Source organism: Amblyomma americanum, chromosome 1 (genome assembly GCF_052857255.1).
Source record: "Amblyomma americanum isolate KBUSLIRL-KWMA chromosome 1, ASM5285725v1, whole genome shotgun sequence".
In the NCBI taxonomy this organism is placed as follows: Eukaryota; Metazoa; Arthropoda; class Arachnida; order Ixodida; family Ixodidae; genus Amblyomma; species Amblyomma americanum.
This window is the reverse complement of record NC_135497.1, coordinates 308,795,053-308,819,581: the sequence shown is the minus strand read 5'-3', so window position 1 is coordinate 308,819,581 and position 24,529 is coordinate 308,795,053. Positions and strand designations below refer to the sequence as shown.

The following is a 24,529-nucleotide window of genomic DNA, read 5'->3' as shown; positions in this document are numbered from 1 at the left end:
AATTTAATGGACACATTTACACCTCCCTAGTAAGCAACTTTTGGGCCGTCCACACCACCGGAAAGCTCGCGAGAATAAAATACATGCTTCAGTAGTATTCGAACCCACGCACTTCGGTGCTAGACTGAAGCACAAGTCACTCAGCCGCTGCCTGCTCAGGGCTGCAGTTGATATTTTTGTACGGTATTTCTGTCTACCTCATAAGGAACTGGTGACGGACGTTTTACAAACCTCGTCTTAAGTGTAGAAGACAAAGCAGTCGACGCAAAAAAAGACAAAGAAAAACAGAGACGGCAGTAGGTCACTATATAAAGAAGAAAATTACGCGAGAGAAGGCGAGGCAGCTGATGTGAAGCAGAGGTAGAGGTTTAACGTAGTTGAACCGAGTACGGATGCGAGAGCTATGACACTTATGCTCCGCAGTAAGGGCTTTACAGGCATAATGACCATACATTCATAATTGGTCATTGTGTACTTAAAATTCATAATTCTCGCCGAGTCCACCGACCACTACTGTGCTGGCAGGTGGCTGTTTCTATCATAGCCACCAGTAGGAATCGTGCGACCCGTTTGCTCTTCCTGAGCAACCCCTCGTGATTATACGTTAATTTAGCTGCCACCTACCAGGGCAGGTTGTGATGAATGCCACAACTTTACGTAACCGAAGTGACGCGACGCCCTCCTCCCATTGGCCTCATCTGGCGCGACGCTCCTCCGAACTTACCCAGGTTAGTTTCGAGCACAAGACACAAATTTGTTGATACATCCGGAATTGTGATTTCGTGCCAAAAGCGTGTGCGCCGGCGAGCCAACCGCGCCGTGAGCAAAGTGGCATTCGCACTTGTTTTGTTTGCGCTCTTTTGGAGGTGAAGTACCAGGAATCTAACATTCTGTGTTTAGATTTGTTTAAAAAATGCCTATTTTCGTCTTGGAACGCGCAGAGTGCCTTTCCTTGGTATGCGTTCTCTTTGGCGTTCGATCCTCATCTAATCTCATCCTCATCAACACTCCCAACCCGCAGCGCAGATTCCACTACCTCGACATCAAGTCCATAATGATCAAAGGCGCCGCGTACGACATATACCGCTACCAAGCGGCACCGGGGGACTGCGCCCGCGGCGTGGTCCACGGGTTCCTCTTGACCACTCATACGAAGGCATCAAAGACCGTCTCAGTCACGAGCGGAACCCTCCCATCCTCGACTTTGGACGTATGGGCTCGACAGAGTCTATCATTATCCTCTTCGAACAAGACTGGGTGCCCAAGCACATCTACTACTCCTTTGTACTCTATAGGTGCCACCTCTTCAAAAAGAAGATCGAGCACTGCCGTAACAGCGGCGCACTCGGCCACCGTGCGGATGTGTGCCCGGCTCCCAAGCAACGCCGCTGTCATGGCTGCGACCAAGTCGAACCCCCTGAGGACCACTCCTGCACGCCGCACTGCAAGGTCTGCGGTAAAGCACACCTGACGGCGTTCAAAACGTGCAAGGCGCGCTTCCGCACGCCATACCTCGTCAAAAAGAGGTACTGGGATGCGAAGCGAGCCGCCGAGGCAAACGCCAGCCAGACTCCCACCAGTCAGGCTCCACCCCAACACCGCAGCCGCTCCACGACCCGCAAGCCCCAGGCCCCGCAGCTCACATTAGAGTCTTTCCCGGTGCTGCAGCCTGCCGCACCAAAACAGCCGTCCACCCCTCACAAGCTCAAGGCCCGGTCCCGCTCCTGGACTGGAACCAGGCCACCACCACCTCCAGTCCCACCGAGACCATTTGCTCAGGCACCCGGCAGCTGCACCAATGAGGTGAGCTGGGCAGGCATAGTATCCCAGGGCTCCACCAACCCCTCTATAAAGAGCTGCTTCGTGTCCGCGCGCAGCTCGCCTCCCTCTAAACCACCAACCACCGCCTCCAGGCACCGCTGCATGCCCACCAGCAGGCCCAAGCCCATACCCCGGCACCAGCGGCACCGGCTGCTCCTACCCCACTCTTACACCGCCACCTCTCCCTACTCGCAAACAGCCGGCCAAGGAGGAGGCCGCAACACCCACTACCTCCCTCACCACACCAACCACGACCGAGGGAACGCCAGCCCTGCCTCCCAATTTCGAACAACTCATGGAGGCGAGAATTCAGGCCGTGATGCAGACGGCCATCCAGGCCTTCACAAATCAATTCGCCAAGCTCACTACCCGTCTTGACGAATTTGCTCGCCAAATTGACGAACGATTTAAGGAGCAAGAGTCTCGCCATACGACAGCCTGTGCTGCCGTGCGGCCTAATAAGAAAGCCCGGCTCCCCACCGTCTCCAACTCCTTCACTGCAGACGAAAGCTTCAGTGATGGCGAGACTACGCACTAGCCTAACCATCTGGCAGTGGAACTGTCGAGGCTTTGGTTCCAAGCGGGGGCTGTTTCACCAGTTCCAAGCACGGGCAGACGGCCCCGACGTGCTCGCGCTGCAAGAGCCCTCCAATCCCCTCACCCTACCCAGCTACATGCCCCTCGTCCCATTTTCTCTTACACCACCTCGGGTTGCATTTCTTGTACGCCGTGTGCTCACTACTATCTCCCAGCCCTTAGACGCCCCCGAAATAGATCACCTCCTCATCGAACTCGTGCCGCAGCGCGTTCGGGATACTAGTCTCTTCATCCTCAACGTATACAGCCACCCGAAGTGCCTGCGGCACGACTTCGACCGAGTATTCACGCTTGCTAAGCGAGCCGCACACAAATGGCCCCTTCTCATTGTAGGGGACTTCAACGGCCCGCACACGGCCCGGTGCTACACAGCCGATACCCCCAAGGCGCGCAGGGTATTGCTCGCAGCTCAGCAGGCCGGCTTCTCTCTTCTCAGACCCCAAAACCCCTACTCGCACAGGAACAGCGTCTGCGCAGACACTACTCCTGACCTCACCTTCACCCACCGCCTCCCTCACGCTGCGTGGTGTAACACCCAGGAAAATTTGGATAGTGATCACTACATTATCGACATTCTCCTACAAGCAGGCCCAACACGTGGACCCTCTCGTGATGCTACCATCACGAAGTGGGACTCGTTCCGCACCTCCCGAGCAGCCCACACTCTACACACCATCTCAGACATAGCCACTTTTTGCGACCAACTCCCAGAGGACTGCCCTGCAGACGCGATGGATTCCCATGTCCTGCACCTATGGGAGGCCAAGGCGGGTCTCGGACGAAGGTGGCGGCGTCAGCGCTAAAATAGAACACCCAGACGCCGACTGGCCCGGCTGAACAAGGAGATTGAGACGCATGCTGCAGCTCTGTCTCGCCAAAATTGGGAATCTCTCTGTAACAAGCTGGACGGCAACATGAGCCTGCCCCAGACCTGGAACCTATTCCGCCATCTCTTTGATTCGACTCAGTCCAACACACACCAGAAACACAACCTCATAAAGCTCATACACACATACGAGGCCTCCCCGCAGGAACTTCTCGAGGAGCTTCGTGATTTCTACTTCCCGGCATATCCCTCCGCAGACCACCCTGACTACACAGGCTCCCCCAACGACCTTTTCGACCAACCGATCACCGAAGTGAAGTCAGGGCAGACCTTCAGCGCCTCAATGTGTCCTCAGCTCCTGGCCCCGACGGAGTGCACAACAAGGCACTCCGCAACCTCGATTCCTCCTCCGTCAAAGCCCTAACCCACTACTTCAACGAATGCTGGCTGCGCGGCGCCCTTGCACCTCAATGGAAAGACGCGAAAGTAGTCTTTATTCCCAAATCCAGCAAACCACTTCTCACCGCTAACCTCCGTCCCATCTCTCTTACGTCGTGTGTGGGCAAGCTCATGGAGCTTGTTCTCCAGACCCGGCTCAGCCGGTATTTGGAGAAGAACAACGTTATGCCTTCGTGCATGTTTGGTTTCCGCCCGGGCTTGTCCACTCAGGACATCTTTGTACAGCTCAAGCACCACATCCGTGACTCCCCCGCGGGCGACAACGAGGCTATCCTCGGCGTCAACCTAACAAAAGCTTTCGGTAACGTTTCCCACGCAGCCATCCTAGAGGGCCTCCACGCCCTAGGCATAGGCCCGCGGATGAACAATTACGTCCGCGACTTCCTCTCCAAACGAACAGCCACACTCACCATGGGCGACCACCGGCTGTTCGGTGTCTCCCTGGGAGCACGGGGAACTTCTCAGGGGGCTGTACTCTCTCCTATCCTCTTTAATATAGACCTTCTCTAACTCCCCCACTAACTCGCCCAAATACCCGACATACATTTCAGCCTCTATGCTGACGACATCGCTATCTGGGCTAATCGAGGCAGTGATGCCGACATGGAACACAACCTACAGTCGGCCCTCAACATCATCGACCCATACGCTCGCGCGCGCGCCTAGCCTGCTCTCCTTGTAAACCAGAACTCTTCTTCTACGCCCCCCCCCCCCCCCAGGCCGCACGATCCCGCCAACATTCCAATCTCACTCACTCTAGGAAACCACCCGAATCCCCTGGTATCCAAGATTCGCACCCTGCGCCTCGTCCTTCACTCCCACGGCGCGCTTGGCAACGCCATACAAACTCTCCAGACCCAAGCACAGCAAGCCACCCGTCTCATTCGGCGCATGGCGAACCGCCGCGCGAGTCTGCTAGAGCGGAACACTCTCCGCCTCACCCAAGCTTACATCACGAGCCGTACGCGGACTCATCCCCTACCTCCCCCTAAAGCAGAAGGAGTGGGACCGCATCAACGCACTCCTCAGAAGCTGCACGAAGGTTGCCCTCCGCCTACCCCCCGCACCTCTACTAACCGGGTCCTCAATCTTGGTACCCACAACACGTTTGAGGAGCTGGCAGAAGCCACCCTAACAGCACAGCTGACTCGTCTGTCGAGTACCGCGGCAGGCAGCGCTCTACTCTGTCAGCTAGGCATCACCCCGATCACCCATCCTACCGAAGGGGTCCCCTACCTCCAGACCTACGCTCCCGTCTCATCATCCTTACAATCCCTAAGAACATGCAACCCGAACACGACGGAGAACGCAGCACAGCCCGCGCCAAAGCCCTGCACAAGCTCTACGGCAACAGTGCCGATGTAGCCTACGTGGACGCGGCAGCATACTCGCCGGGCTCCCGCATAGTTCACGCCGTCGCTAATTCTCAGGCCCGACAAATCGCATCAGGATCCGTCCCCACAGACTCATCGGAAATTGCAGACGAAGCGGCCATTGCACTCTCTCTTGCCTCCACCTCTGCAACCAAAATTATCTCCGACTCAAAATCCGCACTATCCAATATCGCCAAAGGCCTGATATCCCACAGTGCTATTTCGTGATTGCTTCCGTTGCGTTTTCTTCCATTGTAATAAGTTTTCATATCGACCTTCATTGCTGTTGCCAAAATGTTGGGGAACCAGGGCTATGTCAAGCTGTCAATGGTCAATGGGCAGCTTTTACTCCGGGCTCCCTGTCATAATGTATCGCATGATGGTCGAATAACGTATTATATTATTATTATTATTATTATTATTATTATTATTATTATTATTATTATTATATTATTATTATTATAATCATTATTAATATTATTATTATTATTATTATTATTATTATTATTATTATTATTATTATTATTATTATTATTATTATTATTATTATTATTATTATTATTATTATTATTATTATTATTATTATTATTATTATTATTATTATTATTATTATTATTATTATTACACTTGCTGACATGGAGAAGAGGGTCAGCCGCCTTGGCCCACCGCTAAGCCGCTTGGCCCACCGCTGTCAACCGCCTGCCTTCGTTTCCCTGACTCCTTCACACCAGGCCCCAGAGGCAGTGTGTTCGGGTAATAAGAATAGAATGACGATAACAGCAAACCTAAAATCAAGATGCTAACTTTCTCGAGTGGTGAGGGGAGGAAGCATGTCAAGGCATCAGCTTATTACCAGATTCTACCTTTCGAGAGAATTTGGATGATTAAATTATGCAGATACAAATCATTCCCTCATTCCTGCTGATGTCCACAAACACACTGGAGAATGCGGCTGCTAACACACAATTCTGCAACTCATTCCCTCATTCCTGCTGATGTCCACAAACGCACTGTCCCCAAAAAAGAGAATGCGGCGGCTAACATACAATTCTGCAAATCATTCCCTCATTCCTGCTGATGTCCACAAACACACTGTCCCCAAAAAAGAGAATGCGGCTGCTAACACACAATTCTGCAAAAAAAATTTAAAATCTGCGATTTTTCCCGGAATCGCGGGAGACACGCGAAGGGCGCCTTAGGTATGGGCAATGTTTGATAAAACAGAAAGAGAACACACGCATTTGAGAGTTAACCCAAGTTCATGGTACCGTAGCTGAAATCACAACCAGGAAATGAACTTGGAAAGAACATGCAGTGAATGGAACAGAGAAGTGATGCCCCCCCGTGTAACAAAGTAGATTCCAAGGGATGAAGAACGTGGCCACGATTGCTCAAAACAGGACTCGTTGGAGGTCAACCAGGGAGTCATTTGCCTTGCGGTATAACTGGTTCCTGCTACTGCTGCTGATGATGATAACAATAATACACGGCAAAGAAGCAACTAGCACAATGGCAGTAAGGCATCCAAACTCGCTGGAGGCACTCACAGAATTGCTTTCGACGCCGAGCATTCCCTTCCGCAGATGCCCAGGAGGCGTTCATCAGGCTTCTGCTATCGCACGGCCCCTGCATGCGTCACACAGGAGAAATGAAATGGGACACTGGCTTTAAGAAAAATGAACTAAGTTGCATCCGCATTCTCGCACACAGAGGCAGCAGAAGCGCCAATGAGCAGTAGTGCACAAAACAATCACTGGACAAAGCAGGCATGCACAGCCCCTGTGCCATGTGTGCCTTCTCAGCCTGTTCAATGACTCACTCACACTGCAATCCATTGTTTTGGAACATTGACATGCCTCAACACTCATCTGCAACAGGAATGCAATAACAGAGCTCTGAAACTAGTGACAACTAAACTAAAAGCCCTGCTACAAATGCAAACAAATCCTGGCAAGTTCAGCTTTCAACACTTCTGTTCAGAGTGCACATGCCAGCCAGATGAGCATACCACTCTACAGGAGACTGTGGGCATAGGAACATGTTTATAGTGCCCATCTAGCTACAAAGCAGAAATTCATCCCACACAAAGACCCCTTCACAGTGTCCACCCGAGGAACCAGCTCAGAACATTGGTGACAGCACCTTGTTTGTTTCATATCTGGGCCTGTTTTGCCGACTCAGCTTCCGTTTTTTAAAAGATATTAACGGTAAAATAGGTGTCTCATTTGCGAGGTTTCCACATCAATTCAGCAAGATTTGGCATCATCTGAACTGCGAAGGACTTATCGACCTGTTTCGCCAAATGGCGTGGCCAACTGTAAGGCCTAAAGTGATTTTCTAGCAGAAAAAACTGTACAGATGTACTGATGCACAGCCAGTCATTCTGTACATTCCAAAGTTTATTTCTTAATACAAAAGTGCCCCCGCAAATTGTTTGTCAAATTTCAACTAAAAAGCTTAAGTTCGCGAAGTTTTGTAAGACAATACATTTGAACAAAGCTCTAATTATTAAAAAGTGTTTTATCTGGCTACATTATGATGTATTGTGTAAAGTGGGGTTCATTTGGAGAAGCTTCGCAATGGTACTAGGGCCAACAGCACTCAGAGATCAGCCAGTCCAGTCAGGAGCATGCATTGGTGATGGCCATGCGGCTCACGCATGCATCCGTCTTTTTTTTACAATGGCCCCCAAGCAGAAGAGGTGCCATCCTGGCGATTTAAGAGGCGGACAAGACAACGGGGTCATAGTAGGGCTTAATCCGCTGGAAATGTACATTCTCATGGCTGCGGCGTCGGAGATTGGGAGACAACGTTAGTGGCTCAACAATATAGTTCACAGGAGACCATGTGGACTTTAGTCGGGGCCGCAAGGTCTAAATGGCGCAAGATGGGAGGTGCTGAGAATATATGACACAAGTTGTTGTAGGCGTCATCACAGGCGGATGACCAAGCCGAAAAATCGATTTGCTCCCGAGCAGCTGAGTCAAAGCAGCAGCAATTGATGCAACGTTGCGAATGAAACGCCTAAAATAAGAGCAGAGCCCTATAAAGCTGCAGAGTTCCTTATTGGTGGAAGGTTTGGGAAACGCAGTCACGGCCCGAGGTTTAGTGGGGTGAGGGCGTACGCAGTCTTTCAAAACAACGTGACCTAAATTTGTGAGCTAACTGGCAGCCAAAGTGCATTTTTTTAAGTTCAACTGCATGCTGGCATTTGTGAGGCAAGTCAAGACGTGCTTGAGGTGACATAGATGTGTCACAAAGTGGAGCGAAAAGATCGCTTATATCGTCCAGGTAGCAGAGGCACGTGGTCCACTTCCGGACACGCAAAACTGCATCCATCATTCGCTTGAAAGTAGCAGGAGCGTTACATAGGCCGTAAGGCACGACTAAACTCTCAGAGGCCATCAGGTGTCACAAACCCGGTTTTGGCAGGCTCTGCAGCTGCCATTGGGACCTGCGCATAGCCCCAGCGCAAATCAAGTGAAGAGATCCGTGCTTTGGAGACAGTCCAGAGCGTCATCAATGCGATGCAGAGGGTAAACGTCTTAGCGCGTGATCTTATTATTGCTGCAGTAATCGACACAAAATCGAACGGACCCATTCTTCTTCAGAAGGACAATCGGGGATGCCCATGACTTGTTGGACGGCTGTATAACTCCGCTACATATCATGGTGTCCACCTGTTCTTCAATTCATCAATAACTCAACATTTATGGTGGAAAACATTATATAGGCGCTGCAGCAGCGGAGCATGGACTCCAGTGTAAATGTGGTGCTCGACAGTCGGCGCGCGCCCCAAAACGGGCTAGTGGCAATCTAAGGAGGAGCGAAACTTCTCAAGAAGCTGGGTTCCCTGAATTGGAGGAACAGAGGCGTCAACAGATCGAAGGAATAGGTCAGTCCACAAAGGGGCGGGTGCAGGCCTAGGTGAGCTGAGGGCGTCCATGGCGACAAGTGGCGATTCTGCGGTGGTGTCGTGGTTGAGAACAGAGTCGCAGAGTGCACAGTGCTGACGCATTCGCCAAGTCACTAACCAAAGGGGCCTGAACACGGGTTGGAGACCCACAATGCAGTTAGGTCGGCGGATATGGTAAGCAGGGCATAAGGGAGCGACAGATAGTGGCTGTGCAGGAAAGTATGAGATGGTGTGAATTAAGACATTTTCATCGCGAACAGAATAACAGGAGAGAGACACAATCACGCAAGAGAACGCAGGAATATCGGTACTGTCAGCTACAAGAGCTTTGGCAGAAAAAGAGGCATCGAAAAGTTCAGCCTCTGGCACAGGATTCGGCAGCTTAGACAGCACTAATTGAGCCCGAGCACAGTCGATGACCGCGTCGTGGAGCAATAGGAAGTCTCACCCCAGGATGATCGCATGCGAACATGACGGCAGTACGTTGAACTCTATCAAATATCAAAAACCTTGTATGACTACCCTAGCAGTGGATGCTGCTAATAGCTGGATGAGGTGCGCGCTTGCAGTTCGTAATGACAGGCCAGAAAGGGGCAAAGCACTGCATTCATGACCGAAAGCAGCACCGGCGTCGATAAGCGCAGTCAAATACGTCCTCTACAAAAACAATTAAGTTAGCGACAGACAATCGAGGCCTTGCAAATTTCAATGACTGCGCAGTTTTCGCCTCAGGAACTGCTGCCGCTAGTTTTCCTACCATGCCTGGGGGTCATTATAAAGAAGTCGGATATAAGCATGAGCTGCATGGCCATTGCGGCAGGGGTAGCGTGTGGCCGTGGAGTTCTAGGGCAAGAGGATGTTACCCCGCATCTCTACCAAATGTAAGATGGGGTTTATTTGGAGAAACTTCGCAATGGTATCAGGGCCAAGAGCAGTCCGAGATCAACCAGCCTAGCCGGAAGAATGCACTAAGCGGTGGCCATGCTGCTCGCGCGTATATCAGTCTTCATAACAATGGCATTAAATTATAAACCTCATAGTTCTTCAAAAGAAGAAATCAAGACTTCCACAATAAGGACATTAGTTAATGCAGCAGTTTTCCATCAGGTTTTTGAATTTGTTCATTTTGCTCCAAATTTGCCAGAACTTAGTTTCCTTAATTTCAACCTGTAATCAAAGTTGAGGGATTGAGTTCCAGCCATATTCGTGTGGAGGCGAAATGCGAAAAGTGCCCGTGTGCTGCCACATCTCAGGCCACTGCAACAATCCCCAGGTGGTCGATATTGATCCGGGGTATTTTACTACGAGGTCTCTCATAATCCATGCGAAGCATCGGAACATTAAACACCACATACCATATCATACCACATTAGATGATTCAGGGGACAGACACTTAAGCTCCACCTTAAAGACATAGTGAACAAAAATCTGCCAGGGAGAATAACCGAGAATAACCAGAACGAAAATAATAATAATTGGTTTTTGGGGAAAGGAAATGGCGCAATATCTGTCTCATATATCAGACACCTGAACCTCGCAGCGCCGTAAGAGAAGGGATAAAGGAGGGACTGAGAGAAGAAAGGAAGAAAGAGGTGCCGTAGTGGAGGGCTCCGGAATAATTTCATCACCTGGGCATATTTAACGTGCACTGACCTCGCAGAGCACACGGGTGAATTAGTGTTTGCCTCCATAAAAACGCAGCCGCCGCGTTCAGGTTCAAACCTGGGAACTCAGGATCAGTTGCCGAGCGCTCTAACCACTGAGCCAGCGCAGCGGGTAATAACGAAAACAACATTTTTGAAACATAAATGAGCAGAAAGTAGTTACTTGAATATTTATTGAACCGCCGCACCTAGTGGCGGCCTGTGAAAACTTTCACAATACAAGATGTGACATCAGTGTAAACAGTCGCAGGCTATCGCCAGCACAGGCCACACATAAGTGAACGCATTTGGCATGCTTTTCCTTCAGTTTACAGTTCATTTTGTTGAGCTTCCTCCTGTCCACACTTCAAGACTCTCTGCCTGCAGATCTTGGTTGTACACTTTGGGTGACTACTTGTCTGATTCTGTCAGAACTAATCGGAAATCTCCATCATCTGCAGCGACAGCGAATTTCACGAACACTGTACTGGTAGTGCCATCTCGACAGAGGAACGAGTGGAGAGGGATTCCCGAACTGCGCACTGTCAAGGCAGCTTGTCTACAGCACTGCTGAGGGTAGGCGTGATGTCATGCCCACCAGCTCATAGGCAGGCGTTCCCAGACTGCGCCTCGGCAGCTCCTCACAAAACACCCAAAATGCAGCCATCCGCTCAAAATTAACCAGAATAATGACTGTATACTTGAGCAAGCTTGTGTGACGCAGTAGCGTTAATGCGTTTCTCCAGCAGCCTGGGGTCTTTGCATTTCACTTCAAAGACAAGGACACTGTCTGTCGGACATGACGAAAAAGACCCACCTTTAACCATTTTCGATTCTCCTCTAGTTACCCCCAATTTTCAACTCGATAACCTTAAGGCTCCCATTCTGCAATTTTATGGGGAGAGCTTGTAACAAATTTTGCTGCAAGAAACTTGCCTAAATACATGGCATTACTTTTTTATGACATGAAGGAATGCAATGAGGGAAAAAGTATCATCCTGTCTATCATTGAACTTGAGGTACAGTTTTTAAATTGTCACTCCAGAAAAAGGGTATACAAACTTTTCTCACGTTTCTGAAATGACAACTTCAGAACATCGTAACTCAACTTCAATCATAGGTAGGATGATAATTTTACCTTTACTGCATTCCTTGATGTCAATAGAAACCAATGGCATGCATTCCAGCAAGTGCCCTGCAGCAAAAGACTTGCATATCATATTGCATATGTACACAAATTAGACGACATTTAAAATCTGCACACAAAATTGCATGTTCCCTGAAGATTGCATAATTGTGACTCCATTAATATTTTTTTTTCCAAAGACCAGTGTCCCCCGCCTTAACCGCTGCACCATTACGCCAGGAGCGGTATAAGGACTCCCAGGGATCCATGAATGTGAAGTCGAAAATGACCACTCTTGCATACAGGGGAATTAACCCATTAACACTATCGTATCGTGCCCTTACGGCGGAGCTTAAGTGTCCCCTACACATTCTTACAAGTCAATCACTTTTGAGGCATGTTCCAAAGCTTATAATTGCAGTTAATCTAATATTTTAATCACCTTTTGATTTCTGTGCATCATGAGTGCAGTCACGACCCTTAAGACTAATCCAGGTTGTCTTCAGGCATCAATGGTAACTACGACGATGGGTTCTCTGCTAAACGAGACATTTGAAGCTATCGTGTTAAAAATGTGTATGCATTTCACACCTGTCGTATCCTGCTCGTAGCTACATGGTGTGCCGAGACTTTCGCAAAGGTCTTGGCACACGACTGGAGCTGTAAAAACTACACCGTCAACATTAATCAATATATCTTTTACTCTTACGAATTGCTGATATACTGAAGAATATGCAGCCAAAGTTTAAAATTATCGAAAATGGGTTTGTTTATTTGTCGTCAGAAGTCTGTTTTTTTACATATTTTACATTTTTTGGGATACCCGCCGTGGTGGCTCAGTGGTTAAGCGTTCGGCTACTGATCCGGAGTTCCCGGGTTCGAACGCAACCGCGGCGGCCGCGTTTAGATGGAGGTGAAACGCTAACGCCCGTGTGTTGTGCGATGTCAGTACACGTTTGAGATTCCCAGGTGGTGAAATTATTTCGGGGCCCTCCACTACGGCACCTCTTTCTTCCTTTCTTCTTTCACTCCCTCCTGTATCCCTTTCCTTACGGCACGGTTCAGGTGTCCAACGATATATCAGACAGATACTGCGCCGTTTCCTTTCCACAAAAACCAATTCTATATTTTTTAATTTCGCACAACTTATACCTCGTTACCCACCAAATCATATAAACAAACTTCAATTTGACCAACACACTAGGGCAAAACATAATCTAAAATTATGGCAGCTCTGGCACACTCCTGCAGAACAGCTGCCTACCGAGTATATAGATTGAGAATATTCCCTCACATATATAGTTGGAGAACAAAAAAAAATGGTGAATTATGTTTTCTTATGAACGCACAAGACTGAATAATGGGACGTCTTCCTGCCACGTCGAAATTATAAGAAACAAGGGTTGGCAATTTCAGCAATTTTTTTTCTTTGCACTAACCAGAAAATGCAACCCACCCAGCCAAGATCCAGACAGGCAAATCTCCAAAGCATACTGTGCATTTACCTCAGTGAAGACGTTCCCAGGCGAACCGCTGGAATCGACGTAGTCCGCAGGGCTCAGCGAAGGCCGCAGGATGGCTGCAATATGCCAACACTTATAGTGGATACTAAAACAGCGATGCCATTTGGCAGACTCCGAAGCTACCGCTGTTTGAGAACAGAAACACCACTGTAAAACTCCCGAGATAAAACAGCACTACCACAGCTTCCTTACGAACAATTATCGCATTTGCTCATCTAGTTCGTGCCTGCACATAATTTGCGCACCCCCAACGTTTTACACAGATTAACTAAAAAAAACTTTTACTCGCACATTTTGGGCTCTCTGTTTCGCCAGATCACCAGCACGTACGTGGGAGCACGCAAGGCAAGCTGGGAAGATTGGCGCGGCCGTGTCGCCCTGTGTGGTAGCAAAAGAAGAATGGCGAGGGTACGAATTGTACGCCATTTACCCGGCTCACTAGCGCTAGCAATCATTTTCCCGCATGAACTGTTGCGTGCGTGCCCGAATCCGAAACTACCGAACCGTTTGCTGTTCAGTTTGCTAAGTCAGCTGGGCTGCAAGCAAGGGCACCAATTTATCGCCCGTTATTTCCTTTGCCTCCGCTGCTGGCTTTGTGATTGTATCATTGCGCGATTGCTGCCTGTAGCTGCATAAGTGCCATCATGCCATACCATGGGGAACAACATAGTGTGACGCGGGATGAAAGTGGAATGGGGTACGGTTATATTTGGAGTTAACATTTTGTTGGCCAGAGAGGGGTGCAAGATGGAGGGACTACGTGTAGGCGTCAATATACAATATATATTGATCATAATTTTTTATGGCACAAGGGCATCTGTGGCTAAACCGCGCCTTGGAAAAAGGTTTTTTTCTAGTCAAGGTGGGGTCAAAAACCAATTTCCTAAGCATTTCACCTTACAGAAGCCGAGCAACAGGCAGAGGAAATCTTGTGCCTATTGTATCACCGGTGTGTACCCGGTGGCATTGGGGATCGAACCCCACACCTCCCGCATGCGAGGCAGATGCTCAAGCGACTAGGCCACCGCTACGGTTATTCAATACAGATTGTGCGTTATGGCCTTTGTAGAGTTTCTTTAGGGCACGTTCAGTAAGTGTCTGCATAATTTGCGCACCCCCTTTTTTGAAGCCCCAATTTAAAGAAAAAAGTGTACAAATTACGAGAGTAAATACAGTAACAGCACAAAGCTAATGAAGCTAATGTAAAACAAAACATTGAATTAGTATTATACCCTTCATGGTTTCCCACATAGAACCAGAGTTCAGTGCGCAAATGCCTTGCATTGTTCCTCCATCAATATTTGGCCACATATGAGGCGGGGTGTAAGAGTCCATTTACACTCAATGCTTTGTGCCCTGTGTTTGTAGAGCGATTTTTCTCACAAAGCATGCGTCTGATATCCTTATCGTCTTGGTCAAAAGATCACTAATGTGTAAATCCGTGCCTTTCAATGATTACTTTATACCTCCATGAAATGAATAAAAAAATCAATATGTCATGACAGAAAAGAAGCAAGCGACAGTCTGGAGGGACCCTCAAGAGTTGGGAAATATCATCTCATGTGTGCAACAGTACGGAGACTGAAACCTAACTACAGTGGAGCCCCGATTATGTGTGTCATTTATGCAGTGACCCGCATTTAAGACTAATTAGTACGGGGCCGGCGAATTTCTCAGACAGATAATGCATTAAATGCCTCAATTATACAACTGCAAAATATGCACTCCCACTTCATACGATGGTCAGCGGAACAGTCTGGAAGGAGGCACGCTGGCGGAGCACTTTATTGGCATATTTGATGTTAACCAATATTGGTTCCGGATCGGAATCAAGACGGTGATGTGAATGCAATGATGCGATTGATAACACACGACGGCTTGTAATGATGGCTCTGCCAGTGGCTCGGACTCTGCACGTGCAACCCATGGCCATCGGCGTGAGGCAGCTCTCCTGGCCAGTTTTTCCGTGCACTTTGCTGACAAAGGCGTTAGGGAAATCAACTTCATATTCGTATCGGCATGAAGTTATCATAGAGGTGGTAAGAAGATCATAAATTTGTATGATAATCAGCGACTAGTTCAAAAACGCTTTTCCACTGCGACTTCAATGCAGAACACCTTAGGTCTAGCGACACCAAGCAAGCCAGGAACGAGCGGCGTGCGTTGTCACCCGGTATAGGCCGCGCATTGCTGCAGGAAGCGCCCCCAGCGCATTCATATTGCAGGTGAACATCTTTTTTTTCTCTCCCTTTATGATGTGAATTCCTAGTACAGACACTGCTTCCTGATGTCACCAAGTGACCGCGGTTCTAGACAAAGAGATGTCACTGGCATGGCTATACAGCGCGCTGCAGAATGTCTTCATTGGATTGTAGCAGCCATATTTCTGCCGCATCATCCAAATAGTTCTCAATGTACACGTGATGCCTACTTAACCCTGTAATATCCGGTATTGCTTATGTGATACAGTGAGCAAAAATGTAAATAATTGTAATTTCTGCACGCATATATACATGAATTGCTAGCATACTTCAATTAACACTCTTCTCATACAAGGCCAAAGTACAAGCTGCCAGAGATGCAGGAGACCTGTAAAAAGATAGTCCTGCAGAAGCTAGCACTAACGGAAAGCAGTGAAATTTGTGTGGTCGTACTGCTGCAATAACAGATGACAGCAGTTTTGAATTTTGCACTTCAATTCCTGCATGTGCCTGTGTGTTAGCACATGATTTTATGGGCCTTAGGCACTCATATTATAAAAATAACCTAAAATCAAGTACAATCTAACTAACTCTTGTTTAATGAATGTCATTTCTTTTGCAATAAAGGAGCCATTAATAATGAAGTCTAACTTTTATTTGACGTTTTCAGTGCATGAAAATAATGAGTTCATGTGCAGGGACGGGAGCTTGCGGGCGCACCTCTTCTAAAGCCACCCCTTCAGCGCCGAAAATCCTGGCTGCGCACGGCCTTAGAATCAATACTTGCAGAATGAAAATGGTCGCTTTTATAAAGTACAGGGAAAACAACTAATTTTCGAAAGCCGGAGTAGCGGATGTGTTTATTATGCAACTGCGTCACTTGTGCGAGATGTTCGATTACAGGATGGTTTCGCGCGATCCCCTGAAAGTCTTATAACTGAGGTTCTACTGCACTTATTTACCCAAATGTAATGTGACCACGATTGTAACATAAGGTCTGACTTTGCGTGTGCGTAAAGGAAAATAACTGAAAGAACAACAATGTAATGCGAGGAACAAGGCCATAGTACATGAAAAGTGGATAGCGGTTAACAAACAAAAGTGTATAAGAGGTGTCTTTCAAATGCCCCTTCCATTTAAAGAAATTCGCGCAAATAATTACAACATAGATAAGAGAGATACGAAGATAAGCATGGATTTCCACCGTGCCATGACCACGTCAACCATGTCAACCACCCTTGTCGCGAAAAAGAATCTCCTCCTAGTCACTGAACTGCGCAGCAAGTGATGTCTCCTGAATGCTGGTTTTTGTTCTCGGCATCATTTAAAGAAGTTCTCATGTGAGGAATCATTGGAAAATTGCGTGGCAGCATGCGAGTTTGATGTCGCTTAAATGCGTTAGATACTGATACCAAGAAAAACAGCGAGAGTGTCTTTCCGCGTGCAGTATCAACGCCAAGCTTTCCATGTCCCCAAAGCAGATTAGTGTAATTAGCATGCAACAGCGGCAACACTGTGGGCGTTGAGGGAGTCTGCCAAACTTTCATAGCATGAAATGAAGGCCTCTGCGTCTCACGTATTCTATCGTCTTTCCTCGAGATGATATGTCGAATTCGCACTGTGTACAGGCACACCAGTCACTGCTCCACCGCTACTCCGATATGTGATGTGCAGTGCCGGTCACTTAAGCTGATGCTTACGGCTTGGAGCTTCAGTTAAGGAGAAAAACAGGGATCGAACTGCAAACATGTGCGAAAAGTATTTTTAAAAACCTCTAATTTGATATGGTTTGTGAAATAAATTTGACTGTATCTGATTTGCAGTGCCTGACAGAATAATGTCACAGGCAGTCCCCAAAGAGCACACAAAACAGCTCTGCCTAATTTTCGTTCTTTTTAAAAATTGACTGTGCACCTTTCTGTGGCTACATCAGCATTTGTTCAGCAGTGAAACACATTTTACTGGCGAGAGAAGTTAACATGTTCACTGAGGAATTGATCACCAGTGGATCACGTCGTGCATGCAATATGTGTGGCCACGAGTACCAAATCACGCAACAAAATGGTGGGATAGTTCAGCAAGTTTCGAAGAGCCTGCGAAAAGCACACATGCCAGGTCCCGATTCCTATCCAGTGGCAGCTCAAACTGGTTTCACCAGTGCCTCACTGGTTGGTCATGCCGTGCCCAAGAAAATTTATGGGGTGCGCAGAGGTGGCAATAATCACAGGGATTCGGGCTATGAATATCACTGCCACAGTAAACGTGTTAAAAATGCAGCTTTTTTTTCCGCCTATGAATTCGAACTCATGACATCACAGTGACGTCACAAGATGATGGCTGTTTAGCCTCGCCTAACAAATGTGCATACAAAAAGCCTTGTGGCATCACCGTGATGTGACGAGAGTTGTAATGTGCCCCAACTGCACTCACGTTTTACCAGGTCGAACTGAAAGCGGGCAGCGCCTGCATCTCTCCAGACCAGGACCTGCAAGCCATTGTTGCGAAGCCAAATGAAGTCCCCCAATATCACGCACCACAACAAAGAGGCAAACATGACTAAGAACACCTCACAAATTGTATCAAAACATTCAATTATGCCAAATATATAAACACAAATTGTGCAGCATGAACTACAGTAGAACCACACTGATACCGACTTGAATGCAGCAAAACAATCATCTTAAATATGCAAAGGTTGAATCATCAAACGGCCCCCAAAAAACTAATAAAATTCATCTGCATGAGAGCAAATTTATTTAGTAACTAACTGTGCGAAGATCACCCGCTTTTGAGACAAAGTGCACAGCAATGACGATTTTTTACTGTTCCATCAAACGCTTTAATGTGCACATACTAACAGGAGTGTCGGAGGTTGAACTGCTCTATAATAATGCTCTCCGCGGCCTCTTTCACAGTGCAACGCAGTCTCTGTACAGGCTCTTCTCATGTGCCTTGGTTTGGTTTATAGGGAGTTTAACATCCCAAAGCGACTCGGGCTATGAGAGACTCTGTAGTCAAGGGCTCCAGAAATCCAGAACACCTGGGGTGCACACTGTCATGAAACAGTATACGTGCCTCTACAATTTCGCTGCCATCGAAATTCGACCGCCGAGGCCGAGATCAATCCTGTTTTTCGGGTCAGCAGATGAGCGCCATAACCACTGGGTCACTGCGGCGGCTATTATCATGTGGCATCGCGTGTGAAGAGGCTTTCCAAAACAAAAAATCGTTTTGAGAGTAACAAGCAACACAGCATTCTAAAAGGCGTGCAGCTGGGCTTGGCACGCACGCAGAGTGGCCTGTAAGTGACCAATAGCCACTGCCATTGCGAGTCAGTGGCAAAGCTATCAAAAACAAACCGCCTTCCTCGGAGTAGTGATCGGTGCCTGCCGATCATGGTCCCGCCAGCCATTGCATGCACGTCAAAGGTACACAGGGAATAATGGACCATGTAACCCAGGCCCTAGGGTGGATATTTGGATGATCAGTTAGAGCGGGTCATGTCTCCACACGCTGTCTCTTTGGAAGCCCGTCCGAACTAAACGGTGCGACCCTAGTACCATCCGAATAAGCGAGCATCCGAAGCCATGGACTGGCATGGCTGGGCAAGACCCCAGCAAAGGCCCCAATTATCTAGTCGAATTAACGAGGTTTTACTGCACGAGTCTCAATAGGAGAGCAAGATTGAAGGAGAAAGTAACTTTTACGCTTGCAAAATGCTGGTAACTCTACACAAAACTGTCAAAGTGATGAAAGCAAGCCACTTTACATCTGGTATTCAGACAAGAAGTTGAAATCTACGATGCAATAATACGGTATTTACTCGAATGTAACGCGACCACGATTGTAACGCGAGGGTCGACTTTTCGAGTGTGAAAAGGGGAAAAAAATTACGATTGTAACCCGAGGGTAGGCTTTGAGCGTGCGACAGAAGAACCGAAAAAACCCGAATGTGATGCGAGGAACCGACATCGCACAGTTCTGAGGGTCAAAAAAACTTTATTGAAATACAAGCCAAACAGGCATTCCTATACACCCTCATCCTCACGGCAGTTGTCGCCGTCACTGTCATCATCACAGCTTGACCCTTCTCTCTCACTAGCTGCCTCCCACAGCAGGTCGTCCTCGCTTCCGTCTAGAGCATTTGAAATTGAGCATTTCTTAAATGCGCGGTAGCCAAAATCATGAGGCAGCCCGTACCAGGCTGCTGAAACCCAGTGGGCAACGGTAGACGCGCTTGGGCATTTCAGCACACCTGCAGGCGTTGTTGTTGATTCGCTTTCAGTACACTCCCAGTGTAATTGTCGCAAGCGATCCTCTAAGGGCTTATTAATGCAAACCTCCAGAGGCTGGAGAATGGAGGTCATGCCACCCGGAATAACAACGAGATGCGTTCGGTCACGCTGTAGCTTTTGTTTGACGCCGGGTGTCAGGTGAATCCGGAAAGAGTCCAGAACCAATATTGTTTCCGGGTGCAGCAATGCGCCTGGCCTTCGGTCCCACACGCTCTGAAACCAATCCATGACAAGGTTCGAGTCCATCCAACCTTTTTCGTTAAAGCGCACGATAACGTCTTTCGGGAAAGTTTCCTTCGGGATCGTCTTCCGGCCAAAAATGATGAATAGAGGGAGCTTGCGGCCTTCAGCCAAACATGCCAGCATAACGGTAACCCGATTTTTTCGCTGTCTGTGCTTCTAAGGCGATAAGGCGAACTTCATGCTCACCAGACCTGTGCACAGTTCTGGACATAGGCATGTCCAGATACCTGGGGGTCTGGTCGACATTGCCGATATGTCCAAGTGGCATGTTGGTAGAGTGACGAAGATCGATGACGTAGTGCTGGAACTCTCGAAGTTTTGATTCGAAGTCTCCGGGCAGCTTCTGGCAATTAGAAGTCGTGCGTCGAAGGCAGAACCCGGCCCTTCGCATAAACTACTGCACCCAGCCTCGTGATGCCTTAAACTGGTTCTGGGTTAAACCCGTGTACCGCTCAAGCTCCTGTACTTTGCACTGAAGCATTTCAATGCTTACTCCAGGTAGGCGGGAACATTGCTCACTAATGAACTCTGCAAGGCGACGCTCCAACTCCGGAAAGCGGCCTTTCTTCGGTCCCCGAAAGCCTTTTCGCAGGCTGTTGCAGTTAAACAATTCCTCGCGATGTTTCCTCCATCCCCTGATCGTCGATTCGTTGCCATCCAGACAACTTGCAGCCGCTGAATTTCCCACTTTCTCAGCAAGCAGAATAGCGTTGCGCTTGAAACCAACTGTATACTGAGCGCATGAGCACGCCATTCCGCTTGAAGACAACTCGACCATTTGATGGGGATAGGCCTAAGACTCGAAGCACGGAACGCAAAACTGTACGCACTGGCACTAAACACGAGAAAGAGCGAACAAAGCGCGCTGCTCCATGCCCTGCTGCTTGTAAGTCACGTGGCCACATTTTTGCATCAGTTGCAAGGAAAAACAGACAGATGGCGAAGGGATCGCTTGCTCCTTTGCTGGCGTCTTGGCGGAGATTACGAGCGCTCGCTGCCTCCGAGATGGCTGTTCCCTTTTGCGGTCACAGAGGCCACACAAACTTGCTACAGGTTGCGAGCATTCGTCAAGAGGCGGCGCCCTTTCACCGCGCCAGTGGTACCGGGGCTTACTTTCGGGAATGCGATTCAATGCTTAAGGGCTCAAGTTCAGTCGCGATTAGAAGTAAATCAGAGAACTGTCGGGAGATTAGCACCAGGTGCCCACGGGAAAACCACAAACGAGACAGTACAGGGGGATATGGGCTGGGCAACGTTCGAAGCACGGGAAGCTCAGAGTAAAGTACTATACGAAGAACGCCTGAGGAAATTGGATGATAACAGGCGGGCAGCTAAGGTATATAAATACCTTTACAGAAAGAGCTTTGACACACAGTGGCGGAAACGAACTGGAAAGCTGGCCAGTAAGTTTGCAAGAGATGAGGAAGGAGAAAGAAAGAGCATTAAACGAAAGGTTAAAAACGTCGAAGGTAAAAATTGGATAGATTCAATGAAAAATTTCCTTAGTGTAGAACTATATCGATGCTGGAAAAGGCAGATCAGGAAGGAAACGTTTTATGATAACTCAAGAGGCAGTGCCCTCCTCTTTGAATCTAGGTCAGGGTGTCTTAGAACGCGCCGCTACAGAAAAAAATTTAACGAAGATGATGACACATGTGCTGTGTGTGGTAAATCTGTAGAAACAATAGAACACCTCCTTTTAAAATGCGATGGTATCCATCCCGACGTCAATGCAGGCACAGTCACTCTTCCTGAGGCCTTAGGGTTCAGAGATAACAATAGCCATGTAAATAAATCTGCGGGGGAAATTAGCAAAAAGCGATTGGAGGATTGGTGGCACAAAAGCAGAGAGGTGACATTAGTTTTAAAATGTAGGAAGACGTTTTTTTTTAAAAGTAAATGGCGAGTTGTATTAACAACTTACAGCAGAGTAAACAAAAATAAAGGAAAATAACTGAGCATAGTAACAACAAACACTGCCCCGTTTCAAAGGGGACGCTCCTACCTTCCATCCATCCATCCAGTGGCAGTTGACAACCGTGAGGTGCGCACGCTTGTCTCGGTGCTCTTCGGATTACGCGTGGTGACCGCGACCTGACGGACGGACGACTGCGAGAGTGCGTGACTACGACAAATCGATGAGTTATTTCGTTTAATATTTTGAGAGCTTAGATTTAGGCTAGCTTTAGATCTGGGCTAGTTAGGTGAAGTTCTTGCGAAAGAGCAGGTCAGTGACCTAACGGCCGGGCCTTTTCCGGCTGACAGCTATAGATCTGCAGAGCTCACTTGTGAGCCAGGTAGTTAGTATTCCTTTAGTTAGTAGAAGACAGGTAGTTAGTATTCCTTTATAGGTGATTGCCTTTAGCGGTAGGCAGAATTTTATTTGAGCACGTGGTTGCAAGTGGTTTTTTCTTCTCTAGAATTTTGTGGTAGGAATAATACAGTGCTGCTAAGATGGTCAAGCAACTGAAAGTTAAATGCAAGGAGTGTGAGACGTTGGTGAATCTTAAAGAAACGCGGTTCGAATCTGTAGAGGAAGCCGAACGCGCAAATTTTATGTGCAAATACTGCATATTAGGTGCACGCCTGGACAGGGCTGACGAAGCAAACACCAGCCTAGCGCTACGTATGGATGTCCTAGAAAAAGATCTGCAGGTGGAGAGTGCAGAGAAACGCAAAATCCAAGAGCAGCTTAGTGAGTTGTTGAGCGCAAATATGGCTGACACAGCCAAGCGAAGTGACATTAGCGGACATTCCAGCGCCAGCCACGTGGATGAGGCCTGCGCTGGCATGGACAGCGATAAGGAGTTAGGTCAGGCGGGTTCAGACAGGAACCGCTACGCACACGTGGCAGCTGGGAAGTCTGTTGGAGATGGAGAGAAGGGGAACAAGATAACTTCCAGGAATGAGGTCGCAGCCACAGATAAGAGGCGGCATAATAAACCGGAAGTTATGATGGAGGAAGCGAGTACCCAAGTACTTATCCTGGTGGTCCCTCAACTATGAGTAGCTGCAAAAGAACTATAATGGAGCGTGAAAAGGGTGATAAGCGTGTAGCAGTCGGGGCTTTCCCAGGCAGTAAAATGGACGCAGTACTGAGCGAAACAAAAAACGAACTTTCTAAGAATGTTGAAGAGCGCAACTTGGTAGTGATAGCTGCGGGACTAAATGATGTCTTGAATGGTGAAGCCGAAAAAGTAGCGGAAAGATTAGCGGAGGGAGTTGACGATTTAAGGGCGATAGCACAGCAAGTCCAGATCATGGTGTGCACAGTGCCGGAAGTGCAAGGACGGAACGAAGAAATTGCCAAGGACGTTGTGGTTGTTAATCGGGAGATATGGAAGTTAAGCCAGAAGAAAGACTTTGAAGTGGCAGACATAAACAGGGAAGTGCATAGAGCAGGCTTTGGCGGATGCTTTACACGAGATGGCATCCACTTTATTAGAAGGCTAGGAGCCGAGATCGGGTGGCGCCTGGCAGGCCGGGCAGTAGCTTTTTTAGGGGGCCCACTGCGGCTCAAGACATAGGGGTATGTAGAAGCAAAGTAGAAAGTGTAACACTGAAGGCTGACGCCAATAAAATGGCCACTAGGAGGTCCAGGAAGAAAACTACAAAAAAGAAATTTAACACTAGGATCAGGTACATATACATGCAAGGCGGTAGAAAGAGGGCGAAGTGGTTAGAGCTAGAACAGCAGTTGAAGGACGAAGAAGTAGGTGTATACGCGCTATGCGAGACACACCTCAGGGATCTAGAAGACCCGCCATATATTGATGGCTACGTCTGGGAAGGGGGCAACAGAACAACAACGGAGAGGAAGGGAGGAGGAGTAGGTATGCTGATACATCAAGGAACAAATTGGCAAAGAATAAAGTCAACTTGCAAAGAACATGTTTGGGTATCGGGTGCAATTGCCGGTAAAAGGACATGGCTAGGAGTGGTTTATTTAGAGACAGGGGAATAATGCAGGCAAGAGAACACGGATCTAGTTAAATGTCTCAATGACGATATAAAGGAGTTTGGAGAAGGCGCCAATATTATTCTGTTGGGGACATGAATGGCCACATCAAGGATCTGGATGGATACACAGATTATAACGGGAAGATGATGCTAGACTTCTGTGAGCGACACAAGCTAGTTATTGTAAATAGAGAAACTAAGTGTGAGGGACAAATCACGTGGGAATCCCGTAACAGGCAAACGACCATTGACTACTGCTTAACCTCGCAGGGGATGTATAGCAAGCTCGCAATGATGGAAATAGACGAAGATGGAAGTACAGCCTCGGTAGTGATCATAAGCGTATTAGTCTACAGTTTGGAGACCTGCTCAAAAGGGAAATGAAGGGGAGTCAAACAGAGCGCGGAAAATTAAATGACGAATAAATAGCGCAAATAGCTGCGTGCTTAGAGGAAGCAATAGAGACACATAGCATGGAAAATTGGGATTATATTAAGTTTGAACTCCCCATTAGTACAAAAATAAAACAAGTAAAAGGAGTAAATC

General features: G+C 48.0%; 2 protein-coding genes across 2 annotated transcripts in view; one reads left to right on the top strand and one right to left on the bottom strand.

Moving 5' to 3' along the window:
• LOC144120006 (uncharacterized) overlaps positions 1-24,529 on the bottom strand; it is a 40,730-nt gene that overhangs the window by 5,404 nt on the left and 10,797 nt on the right. Inside the window, exons 3-5 of the mRNA XM_077652496.1 lie at positions 17,916-17,970; positions 13,267-13,340; positions 6,624-6,702 (exon numbers count right to left, since the gene is read on the bottom strand). Of these exons, the coding sequence (XP_077508622.1) occupies positions 6,624-6,702; positions 13,267-13,340; positions 17,916-17,970 (208 nt within the window). The remainder of the gene's footprint in view (positions 1-6,623; positions 6,703-13,266; positions 13,341-17,915; positions 17,971-24,529) is intronic.
• Positions 23,050-23,550, top strand: LOC144116452 (uncharacterized). Its single transcript, XM_077651183.1, has one exon. The coding sequence runs from the start codon at positions 23,050-23,052 to the stop codon at positions 23,548-23,550; it is 501 nt and encodes a 166-aa protein (XP_077507309.1).

Coding starts and splice junctions, on each gene's coding strand:
- LOC144116452 (XM_077651183.1), top strand. CDS start 23,050: ATGGAGCGTGAAAAGGGTGATAAGCGTGTAGCAGTCGGGGCTTTCCCA.